The 19583-nt window shown below is 36.8% G+C and overlaps 1 protein-coding gene across 1 annotated transcript in view; it reads right to left on the bottom strand.

Annotated features, from left to right (window-relative positions):
• Positions 1-19583, bottom strand: part of met (MET proto-oncogene, receptor tyrosine kinase) — a 214233-nt gene that overhangs the window by 74003 nt on the left and 120647 nt on the right. Inside the window, exons 4-10 of the mRNA XM_039761387.1 lie at positions 15325-15459; positions 11098-11271; positions 8593-8750; positions 8128-8230; positions 7858-7994; positions 2722-2886; positions 2453-2552 (exon numbers count right to left, since the gene is read on the bottom strand). Of these exons, the coding sequence (XP_039617321.1) occupies positions 2453-2552; positions 2722-2886; positions 7858-7994; positions 8128-8230; positions 8593-8750; positions 11098-11271; positions 15325-15459 (972 nt within the window). The remainder of the gene's footprint in view (positions 1-2452; positions 2553-2721; positions 2887-7857; positions 7995-8127; positions 8231-8592; positions 8751-11097; positions 11272-15324; positions 15460-19583) is intronic.

The following is a 19583-nucleotide window of genomic DNA, read 5'->3' as shown; positions in this document are numbered from 1 at the left end:
AAACGGGGACATTATGAAGTCAGTTAAACTGGTATGTGTCTGTAAGATGCAATAAGCACTGGAACAAAATAAAACTTCTCACATGCAGTGTCTCAACAGGATTTGTAGTCAGCCTCCAGAACTTGCGAGGTCACAGTGCTAAACACTATGTGTTCAGCCAGTAAGAAAAGGTCTAGAAGATGAAAACAAAAACTGTGGAGAGGTAGGTATGAAAACCGAAAGATTTGTTAAATACCTTTAAATCTAAACTTGTAAAAAGTTCTAACATTCAAGATCAATTCCAATGTTATTTTAAAAAACATGAATGTCATAGGTAGTATGTTGGCTGAAATACTAACACAGCATCAACAGCAAGCAGCCATAATACATGTACTTCAGAATGGGCAATACACCTGAAGCTAAGCATGTTCGGGCCAGGACAGTAATTGAATTGGAGAACATATAGGGGCACTTAGCTTGTGGTATGTGTGTATATCACAATGCCCCAGTGCAGTGATGAGAACACTGCTGCAAAAGTTGGCACTGTCCTACTGATGAGACATGAAACCGAGGTCCTGACTCTCAGTGGTCATTAAAGATCTCTGCACATCTCTTGTAAAGAATACAGTGTATCCCGATGTCTAAGCTAAATTGTTCTCCATGGCCTAGTCATTCTGGCCCCCTAATCGTTCCCTGTTTCTAACTGGCTAACTATCTCTCAACCCTTATCTAGCTTATGTTTAATGTGTGGCAAGCATACTGGCGCTATCTTCGTATCATCCAGGTGGGTGCTGCTCATTGGTGGTGATTGAAGTACTCCCCACTCTCTATGTAAAGCTCTTTGAATAATGAGAAAAGCACTACATAAGTTACATAAAGAATTATTATAATTATTATTAATACTTCTCTGAAGTCACACACTGCAACTTCTAATTATTTTGGGATAACAGCACTCAATGAATGGCAGAACCCATAAAATAAAACAATAGACAAAATGTTGTTAGAGAAAACAGTAACACTAAAAATAATGTTAAAATTTAATCAAAACCTTACAATCAATATAAAAGTGACAAATAACCACAAAAATAAGGGTAGCACTAAATAAAATACTCAACACCCTACTGCCCCATGTTGTACTCAGCAGAATGAAATCCAGGGACACAAGACAGAAACAAACCCTGAATGGCTATTAGTGCACTCTCTTATTTTCATGCCCTTAAAACCTAAAGTCAAATTACTGTTTTTCAACTGACTTAAATCATTGTCTTTGTTGTGTGACAGAAAAAGTAAGTGAACATGTAGAGAACATGCAAAACCCCAGAGATGCATTCTTGCTGTGAATAAAAACAGGAAGAAACATTGTGAAGATCTAGAATTATATGCCTCAAAATGATTTTTTTCCAATATTTTGACTGAATGCCATATAAAGTGTAAGATTACATGGGCCTTTATTAAAATTACTACATCTTAGACACAAACATTGGTCTTACAGTGTGTCTCAGTCTGAATGTACATTAACATGATGTGTGATGTGCTTCTATGGCAATAAGTATATTAGGTGTCTTTTGTCCAGCAAGCAATTTTTTGCTTATATATGGTTTTAGCGAGACTGACAGCTATTATCTATGCCAGCCTAATGTCTTCTACCAGGCTCTAGAATCTTTCCACGCCGCAGACTGGGTTTCCTCGCTCGTCACTTAATTACAGTAATTTAATCTGAGCAACTCAATAAATCTGACTGAAGGGGTACATCACATGCCTGTTGTGAGTCCTCTCCAGCTCACACGCCAGTTTAACAGGACGCTAGCCAGCTCCGTCACACAGATAAGTACAATCCAATGAGCTGCAGCAGCACAATATGTAGACAGACGTCGAGGCTTCCAGCCTGTCTCTGTGGTGTTCCTAATGTAGAGTGAGTGCTTCTTTTAGAAAGTCAAGATAATCTTGAGAGCTGAGAATTTGACCTTGCTTTTCCAATAATGCATTTCATTTGTGGAATGAACCCGTTTTCAGGAAGATAAGGCTTACTTTTAAGTGCAGTGAATAAGACCCTATAAAAACCAATAGAATCTGAGTGTGAGGTTTCCAGCAAACAAACATCAAAAAACATAGATAGAACCTGGGAAAAAGTAAAATGTATCTGATTGCATTCACAAACCCATGAAACATACCAAACAGGCCCTGTCCTCCATAAATATTTAGGGGATTATACATTGAAATATGCCCTTAATAAACATGATGTGTGGAGACAGACACAGTCTTACATCTCAAGGAGTGACAAACAGTACCTCCTTATTTTTCTAAAAATTAATTCAAGTTGCTATGCTCAATATTTTGCCTATGATTATTACCTAAAGTGACGACTGTTGCATTTCCTTTGATTGTGCCCACTGACTATTTTCATTCTGCCTGCAGTAAGAACACAAAGTATTTCTCATGAGAAAAAAACAAAAAAAAAACTGGACACACTAACCTCTTGAAATTCCATGCCACTGACAGGCACAGTGACGACCATCTGTGGTAAATGTACCGAGTTCAGATTAAATCCATGTGCTGCCACGGTGATCCCGCCACTAAGGAAACAATAATGAAGATGAAACAGCTGCAGTAATAAACTGTTAAATAAATAATTGTGCAGACTGTTAAGACCCAGTCAGGAACTTTAATATCCAAATCATGGAACCATAGCAAGATTCCTTCAATGGCCTGGATTACTCAGAAGCTTAATGGACTGTATCTCACCTAATAAAAGACCGGGATGGCTGAAGAACTGAAAAAATTGGGTCTTCATTGTATGTAAATGGAACAGCAGCTTCAAGAACAGTGAAGTCAATTTTCACTCTCACAGGATATGCAGAAGGAACTTCCTGAGCTGGAGTGACACACTTCAATATTGTGCTTGAGATACTGAAGAAAAAGATGAACATTGGACATTGTAACATAAAGGCTAAGCACCATTCCTGACACAAAAAAGTTTTCATATTTACCATTTCAAGAGTCCACATAATGAGAAATGAGACAACAGAAGTTCAGCCTGTTGTCTTTATCCTATAGCGACCTTATTTACCTGGCTTTATATCAATTCAATTCAATAAAATTCAATTCAACTCAAGTTTTGTCACTCTGCCTTGGCTATGAAAATCAGCCCACCAAAGAGATGTTACGAACTGTAGTTCCTGGTAATCCATTTAAATTTAACAGTTTAACCAAGGCTGAGTATAGTGACATGCATTATCTATTAATGTTCACGTGTCTTCTATACAGAAAAACAAACACAAAGACAAACAGTGACCTAGAGAGTGAGAAATAGTACAGAAAGTCTAATGCATTTTAGAGTCCAATTCTACCCTATCTATAGGCTTGGGTTGATATTCTGTAACTTACATTGATTTCTTTTAAACTATTCTGAGGTAAGTTACTGTTACTGTCCATATATGCCCTACAATAAATGGCAAACTCCCCGCAACCTTTTAAATGAGAGGAATACATTCCACGGATGGATGGGTGGACTTGCTTCAATAATATTCTCATATACATTCAGACATCTAATATAGGAACCAAAATTATAATCCATTACCATAAACTGAAATTATAAATCTATCAGGAAAAAACACTGAGATACCTGTATAAATAAGTGAATACATTTTCCTAAGAAAAACTTCTTTTTTCCTTCTATTAACCTCATATTAATCAAGTCCATACCCATTTTATCATTTTACCAAGAAGCAGTCCACACCACTGTGGAGCAGGCTGGCATAAATTAGTCAAGAGGTCATTCCCAGCATTTTTAAAAATATAGATGTATCTGCCAGATGGTGCGTTACACATGGGACTAATCCATGAAAATTACAGTTTTCCAAAAAATCAGTTGTCTTTCAAACCACATGCCTCCTTCTATTTATGGTGGACTATATCGGTATTCTCAATTTTCTTTCCTAACCACGCAGATTAAGCTTGGCTTTGGTATTTGATTTTCAATTAGCTTTTTTTGTTCCTTGATTCACACCATTGTACATACTTATTCTGTGTTTATGTATACATTTGTATACAAATACTGTATGTTGCACCACTTGCAATAAATTAGGCATTTTGAGTATACTGACATGCATTATATATTAACATTCACATGTCTTCTATACAGAAAGACCAATAAAAAGACAAACAGTGACCTAGTAAGTGAGAAATAGTACAGAATGTCTACTGCATTCTAGAGTCCAATTCTACTCCATCTATTGGCTTTACTGAACACTAGTGTTGATTGGTAAAATTTGCCAAAGTAGTTTTCACAGTGAATATGTTCACCAGTGACCTGTGAACTGATGAATATTGCTGAATATTTTCCTGGAAATTCGCTATGAGGAAAGCTTTTCAAGGCTAGCCTGACAACATAGAGCTGTTGCAGTCATGCACAGAAGTTTCATGCATGCTTACTGTAAGATTGTAATTTAATGTTGCTGCTGCTGGGTCTCAAGCACATGAGTTGAATAAACAAACAAATAAATAAATAAAATGAATGCCTTTTCACGCTTGACAGTGCTGCACATATTCTCTTGTCTCTAACTGCACTCATTTCACCTACAGGAAACCCCGCTCTTCCGCTCATGGTTGTTTCAACCCTCCATATTCCATCCCATATACATTAAAAAAACTGTAAAAACTTGCAGTATTTTCATTTGAGGAGTACATTAGTTGACCATAATGAGAATATTACAAATACTTACACTGGATATACACACTGACCCCTATGCCAGTGCAGCACTGCATGGCTAATTATATTTGCAAATTAGCCATGTGATCAGCTATCCCAAAAGAAGCCTTAGAGGAGCTCTCCCTACCCCCTCCTTTCCCCTCATCAGAAAACAAAGGAAATGTTTTGAATTAATAAAAACAATAGATGCATTACTATTTACAAAATATTTCTTCTTGATGAAAGTATCTGTACAGTTACATTGGAAACAAAACAGACATTCTAGCTTTGTCTGGAACCGAAACAAACAATTCAATAAGTCAGACTCTGCTAATGTTTGCCTCTAGAGTGGAACTCTGTCAGCACAATGATGTATACTTTACTTTCTTATTTCTAGTTTTTTGCCTGTTTGTTGTATTCTGTTTGAGGTATTTGTTCCATCTGCGTCTTTTGTTTTTTAAGGCACTGCTGCCTCTCAGGTAAGATCATATTTGGCCACTATAATCATTTAAACATAGTTGGCAGACTACTCCCCAGGCCTCACATACACCATCTAAAAACCATTGCACCATCATAATCCACTCAAAACTCTTTCAGTTTCTCCTTCCTCATTGACTTCAATGCATTTTGTCACGTTCATGAACATTTCCATGATTTCCACGAACTCACAATGAAACAAATTTGGCGAGGTTTGCTCATCCCTACTGAACACCGACATTGGGAAGGTACTTATGATACTTTTCTCTCTACTGTGATGGAAAAGAACCCTGAAATGAAGTGATTAAAGACAGGAGTCAAAAGCCAAGTCTAATTAATAGGCAAGGGTCAAAGTATAAACTAGAGCTAAAGTTAAAGAAAGAAGCAGGTTTCCTAATACTGACATGTTTCACATGGCTTTGCCTACTCTTATCAAGTCACCTGTTTTGAGTTCTTCCGCCATCACATATAGGTAAAGTGTGATGATCTGGCACATTAGATAGATAGATAGATAGATAGATAGATAGATAGATAGATAGATAGATAGATAGATAGATAGATAGATAGATAGATAGATAGATACAGTACTTTATCAATCCCAAGGGGAAATTCACATACTCCAGCAGCAGCATACTGATAAAGAACAATATTAAATTAAAGAGTAATAAAAATGCATGTAAAAGCAGACAATAACTTTGTATAATGTTAATGTTTACTCCTCCCGGGTGGAGTTGAAGAGTCGCATAGTGTGGGGGAGAAACGATCTCCTCAGTCTTTCAGTGGAGCAGGACTGCTCCTCTGTCTGGAGATGATAGTATTCAGTGGATGCAGTGGATTTTCTATTATTGACAGGGGCCTGCTCAGTGCCTGTCGCTCTGCCACAGATGTCAAACTGTCCAGCTCCATGCCTACAATAGAGTCTGCCTTCCTCACCAGTTTGTCCAGGCGTGAGGCATCCCTCTTCTTTATGCTGCCTCCCCAGCACACCACCGTGTAGAAGAGGGCACTCGCCACAACCGTCTGATAGAACATCTGCAGCATCTTATTGCAGATGTTAAAGGACGCCAGTCTTCTAAGGAAGTATAGTCGGCTCTGACCTTTCTTACACAGAGCATCAGTATTGGCAGTTCAGTCCAATTTATCACCCAGCTGCACTCCCAGGTATTTATAGGTCTGTACCCTCTGCACACAGTCGCCTCTCATTATGTGATTTCTGTATCACGAAACCAACAACAGGCATAGTAATGAAAAACAACACAGCCACAATCGTGCAAAGACCGTCACATTATGTAAGCTGTTGTGAATTGTCTTACCTGTATTTCTTTAATTTTTCTTCATTTTATTTGTTAACATTTCCACTTTTTCAAAGGCATTTAAGAGTGCCACTGCTCCCAGGATTATTATTAAGTAGTTATTTTACTTGTTAAGATGCCATTTTGTGACTGCATCATTATGATTATAGTCGGGTTGATATGGGCATGACCCCAATGCCAGTTGAGAACAGGTGACTGCCATTTTCTATCCAAGCTTGCAGGTTTTTCTCAAAGACAAAATCGAGTTTACTTACCCTCTTTATTCCCTTCTTGTTAATGACATTTTGCTAGCACTTTCCTTGATTTTTGTATAGTGTTCTTTTTTTTCTGATTTTTTTGGTTACAACCCTAGCATGTTTGTTTACTACATCTTATTTCCCAGTCAGCTGTCCAAAAGCTACCCTTTTTCTAGCTGAGACAGCACAGTTAGCAACCAACATAAAACAAAATCACCAGAATAACAATAAAATTAATAAACCAGTTGAAATAAGCTAAAATTCTAAAAGTGAAACAAGCTCAACCAGGGGAGTTAAAAACTGAGATTTAGCCCAAAACCAGAACATTTCAAGGTCAAATCCAACCATAACCCTTTTCTCTGAAATGCCTCTTTTCTATTTCTGAGGTGTGTCAGATTTAATTTCCTTTGGCAGGTATGGGTTGCTTGGTAGAAATAGTGGTCACACTCACTTTCGACTAATAGCATGACAACAACTGGACAAAACCTATGTATTTGATCACAAAATGCCATAGAACTACAAGCAGGTGGTGAAAGGCAGATAATGTCCCTGTACATTCCCTTGACATGCTTCAGTAGAAATTCTTCTGTTACTGTACTTAACACTAGCGAGCTGGATTACCCATCTTTTACGTATAGCCCGTAGTTACACTTCTAAGCTGTCTCACACAACATAAACCTTGACAGTTAATCATGGCATGCTTATAGTAAGACTTTGTTTAGCAAGAAAAAAAATGGCCTTGTTATGCAATCAATGTTTCACCTATCGATCCATGTATTTTTAGTGGGGGTATGGAGTTTGTCTTGGCAGTTTTGGGTTTTAAGACAGGAACTAACCCTAAACAGGACACTGGTGCATCCCAAGGCTCCCAAATACATAGCCACAATCAGTCATAAAGGGTCAGTTTAAACATGTCAATTATCCCATCTTGTATGCTTTTTGGATTTAGTGGAAATCCTGAATGTGTGAAGAAAAACACATGGAGAACATGAAAACACAAAGCAGACTGAATGGTATGGAGATTTAAGGCAGTAGGCTAATTATTGTATCACAAATATATTATCATTATTTTATTTAAAGAATAATAAAGAGTTACCATATGGTTATTAGTTGATAGCTTCCATTATGGGAGCTACCTAAAAGGCAAGGGTTGAGGTCAACTCACCTTTCTAAATGGCATTGAGCATTTCCAATTGTAATTTCTCGTGAGCTTCCAATATCCAGGTTTTCTCCTGTAATTGTCAACAGGGTCCCTCCAGATTTCAAACCATAGTTTGGAAAAATATCTTTTATTTTTGGATTCTTTAAAAAGCAATATAATATTAAATTAATCATTGAACTGGAAGAATCAACATATTTTATTAGCTGTTGCAATATGGCAGATACATTAAGTCAAAATATCACTAAAGCAGCTACTGAAGTGTGTAGATCTTACCAAATAAGAGAATCCTTCTTTTTTTGTGTAGTGTTTGCCACTGTATACAGTTGTCACATCACTGAGATGGGTTTTATTTATAGAGCCAAGAGTGCACAAGAGCCTATAAAAAAATTTTAAAATGTACTTTTGAAAATGTCAACTTCTTAAAATAAACCAGGTGTCTGTACCATGTTAGCCATTATGAATGTAGTGAGAAGTCAAAAAGGAGTAATTTTGTTTGACTTCTCACTAAAATAAACCACAAATACTCCATCATCTAAGCAAAAATGTATCAAATCACCTTTCCTGGTTTTAGAGCAGCCAGAAACATTACAAAGAAAATAAACTTAATTAACAATTAAGGGTTGAAGCTCAAAAGTAATATTTTCTTCTCAACTGCATAAATAAAATAGCGCAATCTTGAGGAGTAATAAAGTAAGTGGAAAGGATTATGAAGGTCACATAGTTGCAATTACCCCTTACCTGTTGCTGCTGCTGCCTCTTGAATCCAGCTTACACGAAACACCACCTATGTTAACAGCAACTTGTCGTGAATCAAACGTTGTTTTATTAAATCCAAAATCCCATCCACATATGGTCAACTTGGTGCCACCCCCAAGTGGAGCGGTAGAAGGGGATATCTAAAAACAATAAAGCAATTAAATTAACAGCCTTATAACTAAAAAGAAGCTGGGCTGAGGTTGATGAAGGTATTAGATGATGTAAATAACCAGGTCAACACGCCAAAGATGGAGTTCCTCACCATGTTCTCTTATGATCACTGGTACTGATAGAATATCAGTGATAATTATTGGAGCAAAAAGAAAATCAGATTCCTAAAAATGCATGTTATATTAAAATGAAGCACAAAGTGAGCCTGATAATAAGTACATATGTGGAAGTATGTCACTTGATATGCTAAAGTCTCATTTAGAGTTTGATTCAACCTGATGTTAGTGGGATGGACTTGGGCAGACTACAACCCTGTAATGTTCTACCTCTGGCCAAGATTTCTCTCTAAGATGTGTGATTACCTGACTTCTAAGCTTATTTTAGACAGTGGTCCTGAAGGCAATCAATGCTTTGCAATGTTTTGAGAATCACAACTGTCACATGACTAATCATACATTTGGGCTAATTTACCAGGCAACTGCACCAAAGAAAGAAGAGATCAAGTGGATGAGTTAATTTATCAGTAGCCAGTGTCTTAATTGGTATACTGCTCTCTGTGGTCATTCATTTGCTTCCTAGCCTTTGTGACAGCCACAATCCCAGGTTCCTATTTTAATCTAACAATATTGCTATGCACACAAATGGGAGGAGTCTGACACAAAAGGGAGATAAAAGGAAGGACCATAGATGAAGTCCCAGTCTATACCTAATAGTCCTGAACAATGCATATTCCATCGAGAAAAACTTTTTATACGAAAATGCTATTCTCTCATTAGTCACCTGATCAATAAGTCTGACCTTATATGTAAACGTGTATTAGATTTTAATATATTTAAGTAATAGAGACTGGAACTGCTAACAAGAATCTGAAACTAAAAAACCAAGTACATCAATCGTGCACATGTTCTTGACAAGAATCTCATTTGTTGTCAGGAACCTAACATTTTTAAGCTTCTAACTAACAAATTCTTTAGCAAATGTGTGTGTGTTTAAAGTTCAGACAGGAAACATGTCTGATGTAAAGTAAAATGGTTACTCAAATGTTACAAATTCAATTCCACAGGCAAATGTCCTGGTAAACAAGTGTCACAATAGTACAAATAACAACAAAGTACGTGCAAAGTTTTGAAAAATAAACTAAAAATAATTTCAGGAAATCAACATATGGAAACATTCAAAAAAGGTCCCAGACAATTATTAATTTTGAGAAGTTCTGGGCAATGCTTTCAAGCTCAAGTGTATTCCAAATTATTTTGGTTTTCACACATTACTTTGAGGTGGATTATTTCAGAGTTTTGAAATATACAGAATTCATTTTAACAGTCCTGTCCACAAGCTGTGAGATGCACCTTCTTAACATCTTGACCTCAGAAATTTTTGCACTTACTTTTTTACTATGGTAATGTCTGCAGTATTTGTATTTTACTTTCTCATATATGAAGTATAAGGAAAGTATTGGAATCCTCCAAAAATTCCATTTCGAAATTTTGATGAATCTCAACGTTTTATACCTCCCTGAGTCAGACAATACCATTTTTGGGATTATGTCTCTGTGTCTGTCTGTATGTGTGCGTGTATGAAAACACAGTAACTTGAGTACGCTTTCACTTAGGTCAACCAAATTTTACTTACGAGTATTAGGTGCAAAATGCAGATTTCTATCAACGTTTGGGCTCTTTCCATTAACAGAAAGTGGTACTTTACCTTTTATTCATGCAGCTGCAGGGTCCAATTTATTCAACTTTACTTTTATAATAATTGTTCAATATATTATTAATTTGATTTGATTTGTTGTTGATGGTTCTTTATTGTACATAATATAAAAATATAATTGTCTAGCGGTTTACTCCTTAAATATCCATCCCCATATCTGAGTATAAGAGAAAGCCTAGGGGAGACCACTCCCAATTTTTTTAATTAATAATTCATTTGAAGTTGGCAAATGATTATTACTGTTATCCTTAAGTTATGTTTGTTTACATATTTTATTGTTATATTAAGCCAAATGAAGTACCATGCAACTGATGTTTCTATGACAGTAATTTAATAATGTGCAATTATAGGTTTCTGCTACCTATCCTAGTATCACTGGTTGCACAGCCATAACTAAACCTGGACAGGCTGCCAGTTCACTGCAGGGCATACTCACACACATTCACACTGATGTCTATTGGAGTATAATGAGCATAAAAAATCATGTAACACAAATAATATTAAAATTTTAGGATTAATGTTAATCAATCTTCTCAATAGATGGAAGGTGTGTTAATGCTATTACTATGCTGTCCTCAATGTAATATTCTAAGAGGTGCTAACCTGATAAATGGTAGGGGAGCAGGAGTCATGTGTCCATTTGCCACCTTCACAGTCCTTTTCTCTTGAGCAATGATTAGAGCACCACCCACACTGCATGAACAACGGTGCTAAGAGGCAGGAGGAACAGGACTTGTACTGGAAACAGCCAGGCCCAGCTAATGGCACTTTAGTCACCTAGTGAATGAGACAAACAAGATAATAACAGATGAAAAGGGAACAGTTTTGCATTGTTTTATTACAAAATAAACCAGAAAGCAAAGGGAATTAAAAATATGTTTTAAATGTGATCTAAAAAACTTCACAATCTTTTCTGATAATTAAGTGAGAATCAATACATGTTAAGGTGATCTGGAAACTTTTGGTGATCCAAATTTTGACATGACCCTTTTCTACTAAGTTATATTTACGTAAATCCCCAGCTGGCACTTTGGAAGAACTGTAATGTTGGTCTTAAGTTAAAAGTTGCTCTGCAGAAATAGAAAATATTTTTTTCTTGAAAATGAAAAGCAAACCAAACAATTGATCTTGTATCACATCACTTCAAATAAGCATACTTTCTAGTCAACAACACCTACAAAGAGGTATACTGAACTACAGGGCATGCAATGGCATCAACATGAATTCAAAAACAACTTTAATTTGGAGAATTTCAGATGGAGGAATGAAACTGAGCATATTTCATTTGACTGTAGAAGAAAATATTTGAGGAACCAGCCAACCACCTCCCAAAGCACCCCCAACTAATATAAAACTGGGATTAAAGTGTATTAGAGTAGCACCACTCCATGTCTCACTCTGGCACTAAAGGTTGCCAGAATTCTGAAATAAAATAAATGCAAGAATTATAAATCAGTACAAAGGTCAACAATTAGGTAAAAATATCCTCAATGCTGGCGCCCTGCCCAGGGTTTGTTTCCTGCCTTGCACCCTGTGTTGGCTGGGATTGGCTCCAGCAGACCCCCGTGACCCTGTAGTTAGGATATAGCGGGTTGGATAATGGATGGATGGATATCCTCAATGTGCTTGTATTCTCACCAAGAATTTACTTTGATGGCTAGTGAAGCAGAAAATACTGTACTGTATGTCATGTATGACTTTCAAATGTGTAGAACCGTAACATACTTGGGTCACAAGGGGTAGATGATAGAATAAATTACCAACCTACATTAAATAAGTATTCCCTAAAGCACAGGTGTCGAACTCCAGGCCTGGAGGGCCACAGCGGCTACAGGTTTTCATTCTAACCCTTTTCCTAATCAGTGACCTGTTTTCACTGCTAATTCACATATTAATAGCCCTGTTAGAAGGATTCAGTCCTCTGAATTGATTCGTTTCCTCATTAAAATGGCAGCCAAACAGAAATGAGATGTGAAACGAGCCAACAGATGACCAGCTAAACTGGGGCTTCAAACTCTAACCAGTTTCTTAATGAGAAGCCAATTCTTGCTGTTAATTAAACTCGTTATTTAATTCCATGGCCCCTTGTTGCCCTCGTTCTGCCACAGTTGACATTTCCAAAACTGTTGATTTTCTGTTTATCATAAGAACATTGTCAAAGTGTTTTGGTGAGTTGACAGATCAACCTTACTGAGACCTTCACCTTTCTTTATTTTCAGATATTGTGTGATGTGGCGGCTTGTTTTGTGTCTCATTATTGTATGGCTGCTAATTAAGGAAAAAGAAACAACTAAAGGGCCTGAGTCAAGTTCATTAAAAGAAGTAATTAGCAGCAGAAACTGGTCACTAATTAAGAAGATGGTTAGAATGAAAACCTGCAGCCACTGCGGCCCTCAAGGACTGGAGTTTGACACCCCTGCCCTAAAGGAATGCTCAGCCCAAAAATGACAGTTTTTATATGTTACTTACCCCATGTGTTTTGTAGTGATGATTGAGGATTTTTTTTTACTTCATGTTTTCATAGAGAACAAAGATAAAGTTTATGATATGATACAAGCCAATAGTGACCAATGCTGTACAACAGCAAACCATATGTAAAACGTCCATTGGAAGAAGCAATCTTGTGTCACACAGTCCACATGTCAGTTATTCAGTCGTTTGTTAAAAATGTGCAAAACCTATGCATTTTTTGCTGAAATATTTTTAAATAAATGCTTTCAAAAACATTGGTGCTCATTATAAACAGTAAACGCAATTCACATGGGATGGAATTTTTGAAGTGAACTCTTCACCAATGAATGAGGGGGACAGGCAGAACCTGCACTGAAATAGTGTACCCTGTAGAGGGTTACAATTAGCTTTCATTGTTGTAATAGATTATAAATATCATTATACACCTGTACCAGAAGTTTAGGAAACAGAGTTCATCTAAAAAAAACTCTCAACCAGTATCATTCGGTGCAATTTGGTATATCACTGCAATACCTAAAACATAAACAGATATGAAGCAAAATATGTCTTTAAAAACTAAGTGTCAGGCAGGTTTTATGAATTAGTTTCATGCGTAAAATATTATATGATTTAAATCAGTATATCATCATTTTTTAGTGACCCATAAATTGAATAGCTCACTTGGAATGCTGCTTTTCCATCATCTTATTGCACTTAAAAGTATAATAAATTTACAGCAAAAATGTATAATTTGTACAAAGTCTGTTATAATACTTATTAAAACTTGCAATAAATTACAGAAAGGCATTTTACTTGTTAAAAATTCACATTTATATTAGGTTTCAAAAGGAAATATTATACATTGTAACAAAAGGTGGCATGATACAAAATATAAAGAAACAGAAGCAGGATAAATGTAAAACAAAACTGCTCCCCTACTAGGCCTACCTATACATGTTTTAATCTCCTGTACACCAGGAGGGGTGGTTTTCCCACTTGCCAATATCCAAAGCAATCCCTTACTCACATTCTTTCTGCCTGATCACTCAGTTTCTTCATCCTCTTCTTCTTCTGTTAAAGGGGCATCAGGTTAAACTTCACTTTGTGGCCCCTGCTGTTTCCTAATCCTCAAGTATACTTAAATGTTGTATCTCTCTGGCAGGTCCTGGCTTGCCACCTAATAGCTAGAGAATTGTGATAATGGGACTCTAGCCAATCCTCAGCTTTAACACATCACCATGTTCAAAACCAGTCATATGGTGGTTGAACTTAAATCAGATGACCAATTATCTGTGACAACTGCTTGCTCACCTTCCTTGTGGTGTCATTGGATAAATAATATGCTCCTTTGCAGTTTGCAACCCCCTATGTAACAACATCTCTTGCTCTTGGCCATGCTGGGCTAGTTAGCACTGTTATGATTCCTAGTATCTTTGTTGTTTATGGCTTAATAAAATGTTTTCTGAGAACATGCATTGTTTCAATAGGGTTCTGACATTGTACATTTTAGTTTCACTTTCATATTGTGATTCCTTTTTTTTCAAGACATATTTTATTATACATTTATTATGCCATATTGTTTTTTAACTGGCACCAACATTTCCAGCTTCTTTTGTTACGATCCCGTACTCACTGCTAGAGTCATCTGTTCCACAAGTCACAATTGTGATGGTATTTAAGCCATTGCCATGAACCATTGTCTGAATTTCTGTCAATAAAACAAAAACTTTTTGCAAATATTTTTTCTTTTAAAACTTTGATATTCAGACCTTTCTGCTAAGATTCTCAGATTGATCATGTATTGGGCTCTGTCACTTTCTGGCTTTGTCCCTCACTACTTTTTTGTTTCTTTTTCTTCTGCTAATTTTTTGGTTTGCCAGTTTTTCTGTCTTTGGCAGAACAAGTACATTTAGATGATGTTCGGCTGGTGGGCCCTGCCTTCCCAAAATGTCATATCCTTTTTCCAATTAGGTACTTCTCTCTGTTCAGGAGGTTTATATGGAATATTTCTTACCCCTGGTAATCTCCTGCCAGCCATGCACTTCCTCACCTTTATGGTTTTGTAAAAACAACATACACTTATGCTTACTTTAGGCTGTCGCAAAGAAACAAGCAAATTATGTACAATGCTCTTTATCCATTATAATATAATTATCCCAATATGGAACATATTCTTTTTATATATCTGATTTTGTACTCTAAAAGCACAAAATAAGTCAGTTCTAACAGAAGTATTTGTTTCATAACAGATGAAGTGACTTGTAATTGATTTTTAGGGACTTCGCACAATATGATGACCACTGTTAATGTTTCTATGCTTTTTTGTACGAATCACAATTATTATAAAGGAATGTGCATATTTTGGGGGAAATTACTCACCTTGTTCCCTGTGATGAATAGCGCAAAGCCATTCTGTGAAGAAGCAGATTCTAGAGCAACTTCAGGTGAAACTGGCCATGTGTCCAGTTGAAAATTAACATGTGGAGGCCTTTGTGTGGAGCGTGAAATCACAACCTATGCAGAAAAAAAGGAAATAAACCCAAGTTTGAAAGAAAAAGCCATATTTTTTCCAACATATCCTAGAAAACTAAACCACTGAGATTACAAGCCATTACATTAATTGAAAAGTCGGTTAACGGCAATTACTTTTGACAAAATGTAAACTGATATTTCCTAACGTTCTGCAACCTAAACCCTAGGCATTCTAATCCAATACATCTTCTTTGTTTTTGACATGCTATAATATGGCACGATCAACTACTTTTATTCACCCTGAATGTGATCCAGATTTCTTATTCAAACAGCTGGAGGAATAGTTTGTTTCAGTGTTGAGAACAAAGGTTAAAATACAACTATGGCCATTAGTTTCTGGTCAGGAAACAGACATTGCTGCAGAGTATATGAAATGCCAGGAATGGCAGCCCAAAACTACAATTTTTAAAATGGGGTCATTAATCAGATCCTCGCAATTCAAAAAAGAGAAAACACAATGTGATATATGTGTGTGTGTGTGCGCACACTCACAAACACACTCAGACACGTTTTTCAGTTAGTTACTCAATTAGTACTTTACACTATCAGCAGATATAGATAAACACTTAATGCAGAGGAAAAGGAGGTTTTCAGTGTTAACTGGATACACATTTTTAACCTTAAACCCATCACATTTTTTATACAGATGGGAGACAGTATTCATTGATTAATTAAATCGTTTTTGTTGATACAACCTTTAATCTACTCTCTATATCCTAAGCCTAAAAGTGCATCAATTTTGTGCAATGATTTTATGTGATGTTTTTATGTCACCTTTTTTTCACACTTTAAGTCGGGCTTATTTTAAAACCTACATATACTGTATATGTTTGGTATCATTTTTTTCAAAAGTTATCAAACATTAATGTGATGTTAGATCTAGATTTTCAGATTCATATTCCGTTTTTAAATTATAAACTAAAATATATCAAGAACTCATGTCCCGCGAGACGAGACTTTGTGCTAAGAGATTTAACCATGCCCGGGGGTAGAAATAAAACACAAAGAGTAAGACAGCTGCTGTACAGGCTTTTAAATGTTCGAAGCGCAGTGTGAGATGCAGTTCACACAGCATGGCAGCAGCAGCAAGCCAGCAGCTGATCGAGCAAAGAGGATGTAAATAAAAAAACTGTATTTGTTTCCCATTGTATCACCGTTAAAGCGGGGGTTTCGCACCTTGGGGTGCGTTCAAGCCCCCTCTTCACAACGTCCACAGCAGAGACTCGAAGCGGCTGCCGGGCAGTGCCGGCCGGGGTGGTTGGCAAGCAAAGTGAGTGAAATAACTTTATATGACAAGTTTATTTATATCAGTAGCTACTGATGTCTCTCATCTTAAGAGTCTGTGGTTCCAATCCCAACCTGCTAAAGTCAATATGGAGTATGCTTACTCTCCCCATGTTGTTGTTGGTTTCTGTCTGGTTTTCCACCTACATACCAAAGCTGACACATCTAAACTAACCTCATTTGGGTATGTATGTGAGTATATTCTGTTATGGTCTGACACACTGTCCACGATTAGTACCTGTGTTGAGCCCAGTATTGCTAGTATAGTCTGTGACCAATGAACCCGAACTAGGCAAATCATATTCCACACTAGACGAATGGATATCATTAGAAACAATTAAATGACGATGAATACAAACAATTCAAGATGCAAAGAGATAAAAAAACACGGCTCCAAAGAGTAACAGGTCTTAAGCTTTGATGATTTGAACAACAAATTTTTCCATGCAGTAACAACAACAACATTTATTTATATAGCACATTATCATACAAATAATGTAGCTCAAAGTACTTTACATGATGAAGAAAGAGAAATGAATGTTAGGCAGGAATGCTTTTACAAAATGAGGCTAGCTTGACGTTTGTTTTCATATGGACAGTCACTTTGAAACATCTGAAACATACATACGGCCACAACTTTGAGATGGTATGTGAGGCTATGTTCTGTTACCTTGAAAAGCTGTTCATTATTCACCCCAAAATGTTAATCTCTGACCCCAGACCATTGCTACAATCTTGACTTGATCACTCCTATTATATATATATATATAATATAGACGTATGTAAATTTATGCCTCTTTTCTGTGTTGTCATATATACTGTACATATTTCTGGTTCAAGTCCCAGCCCTGGCCAGGTGCAGTATGTGTAGAAACTTGCCCATTGCCCACATATCAGTGAGGACTTCTTCCAAATGTGCCATTTTTTGGTCACCCTTTTGTTACCCAAAAGACATGCATCTTAGATAAACTTACAACTGTAAATTGGCTTCCTTTATATGAAAAACAATGTGGTCTCTGATGGCCCCCAGTGTTACCTCCTGCCTTGTGCATGATGCGGCTGAGGCTGACACCATAACCCTACATTTGAATAAAACTGAGACTTTCAGTTATTGTATACTTGGCTGTTTTTTCTATAGAAAATAAAGCAGAAAAAACAGTATCCAAACAAAGTAGATATGAATGAAATACTGAATGAACAAGTAAAAAAAGCACTGCTTGACAGCTGATGTGATGAGGGTGCAGAGAGATTTAGCAACAGTAATAACTCAAAGATGCTTTGTTATGTGTGTGGCCTTTTTGTCTATTAAACATCTCTAAATAACCTAACAAAGGAAGCGTTTGCAATAGGGGTATCATCCTTTGATGACTGACCGGAACGAATTTGGCACTACAAAGCATTGTCCTGTTTATAGGTGTGTGAGGCCTAAATGAGGTTCTGGAGAGCATACATTCAAATTTGAAAGTCGTTTTGGCATCCTAAATTAGCTGAATAACAGACTTTGCAGCGGCCTCCAAATGCTTAAAACCATCAAACCTGCACTGGCAAATTTATTTACGTGCTATTACGTCAAGCGTTTATTCTTCTCTGTCTGTAGCTGTTGCCTGGCTACAATTGTAATAAAAAAAAAAAAAGCATCCTGACCTGAAATCTGCCCTGCGTCACCAAAAGCAGATTGGGGCTTGTGGTCTGGTAATTTGGGTTATAAAAATGTACTGAATTGAGCACTCTTCTACCCCCACTTTTGATGTCCCAATCCTCCTTAACATCACACAAACTCTTCAGCACCAACAAACGGGCATACTGTTCTCTTGTACATGTGTTTAATGCATTAAATATATTTATAGAGTTACAGCACAACATACGCACATTATTCATTTACATGCAGACCCACAGAAAAACAAAAGCTCCACTGGATTTCTGTATTTAGTCTCTTATGCCCTCAGGAGCCTCTTTAAGAGCTCCCACTCTCAGATCACAGTTTCACACGCATATTAGCTACAGCCACGGTCCATAATGGACTAGCAGGCTGTGCTGTGCTTAACGTCGTTACTTGTGATAAGGAAAGCGTACACTCTAAAAAATAATAGTTCTTTAATGGCACTTTATGAGGGTTGTGTGGTCCCACGCAGAACTATTGCTCGACAAAGCACCTTTTAATGCTGGAAAGGGTTCTTTGCATATGAATTTGGTTCTTAGTGCTTTGAAAAAATTCTAATAAAAAAAAAACTGCAATATTTAATGCATTGTAGGCTACCTAGCAGGACACCAACAGATTAAGAAACCTGAACATAGGCTGTGTTATTGCATGTAGCAAGAGTTCTTTTAAAATCAGGAGCAAATTGTATTTCACAAATCTTTTACTATCTATTCATGGTTAGTTACTGGATGGGACCTGTGACAGATGTAAATAAATAAAGGTTCTTTCTGGAACTTTCATATGGATGTGTCATTTGGGTGCCAAAAATGGTCCCCCTATGGCATGACACTGAAGAATCACTGTCATACGAAGTAAGAGTTTGTTCCAGAGACTTGACCAGTTTACTCTCAATGACCAGCAGAGCAAGGCTGCTAAAATGGTTTTGGCCCAGTGTGTTGCAGCTGTATGACTTGACTAGATTTAAGCAGGAGAAGCACCTGCTGATGTAACTCCAATTGTTGCCACTAAAGAAAATACCTTGTATAGCTGAGGCATTGAACTATCCAACTCCACGTCTTTAAGAAACACCAAGAAATCACATAGCTTACCCCGGGATGGCTAGTCCCCAATACCAACCCGACCTATTTTAAAATAAACGAAGAAACTTTACTAAACCGAATCA

Source organism: Polypterus senegalus, chromosome 8 (assembly GCF_016835505.1).
Source record: "Polypterus senegalus isolate Bchr_013 chromosome 8, ASM1683550v1, whole genome shotgun sequence".
Taxonomy (NCBI): domain Eukaryota; kingdom Metazoa; phylum Chordata; class Cladistia; order Polypteriformes; family Polypteridae; genus Polypterus; species Polypterus senegalus.
Note: the sequence above shows the minus strand (reverse complement) of the source record. Positions and strands in the feature narration are given on the sequence as shown.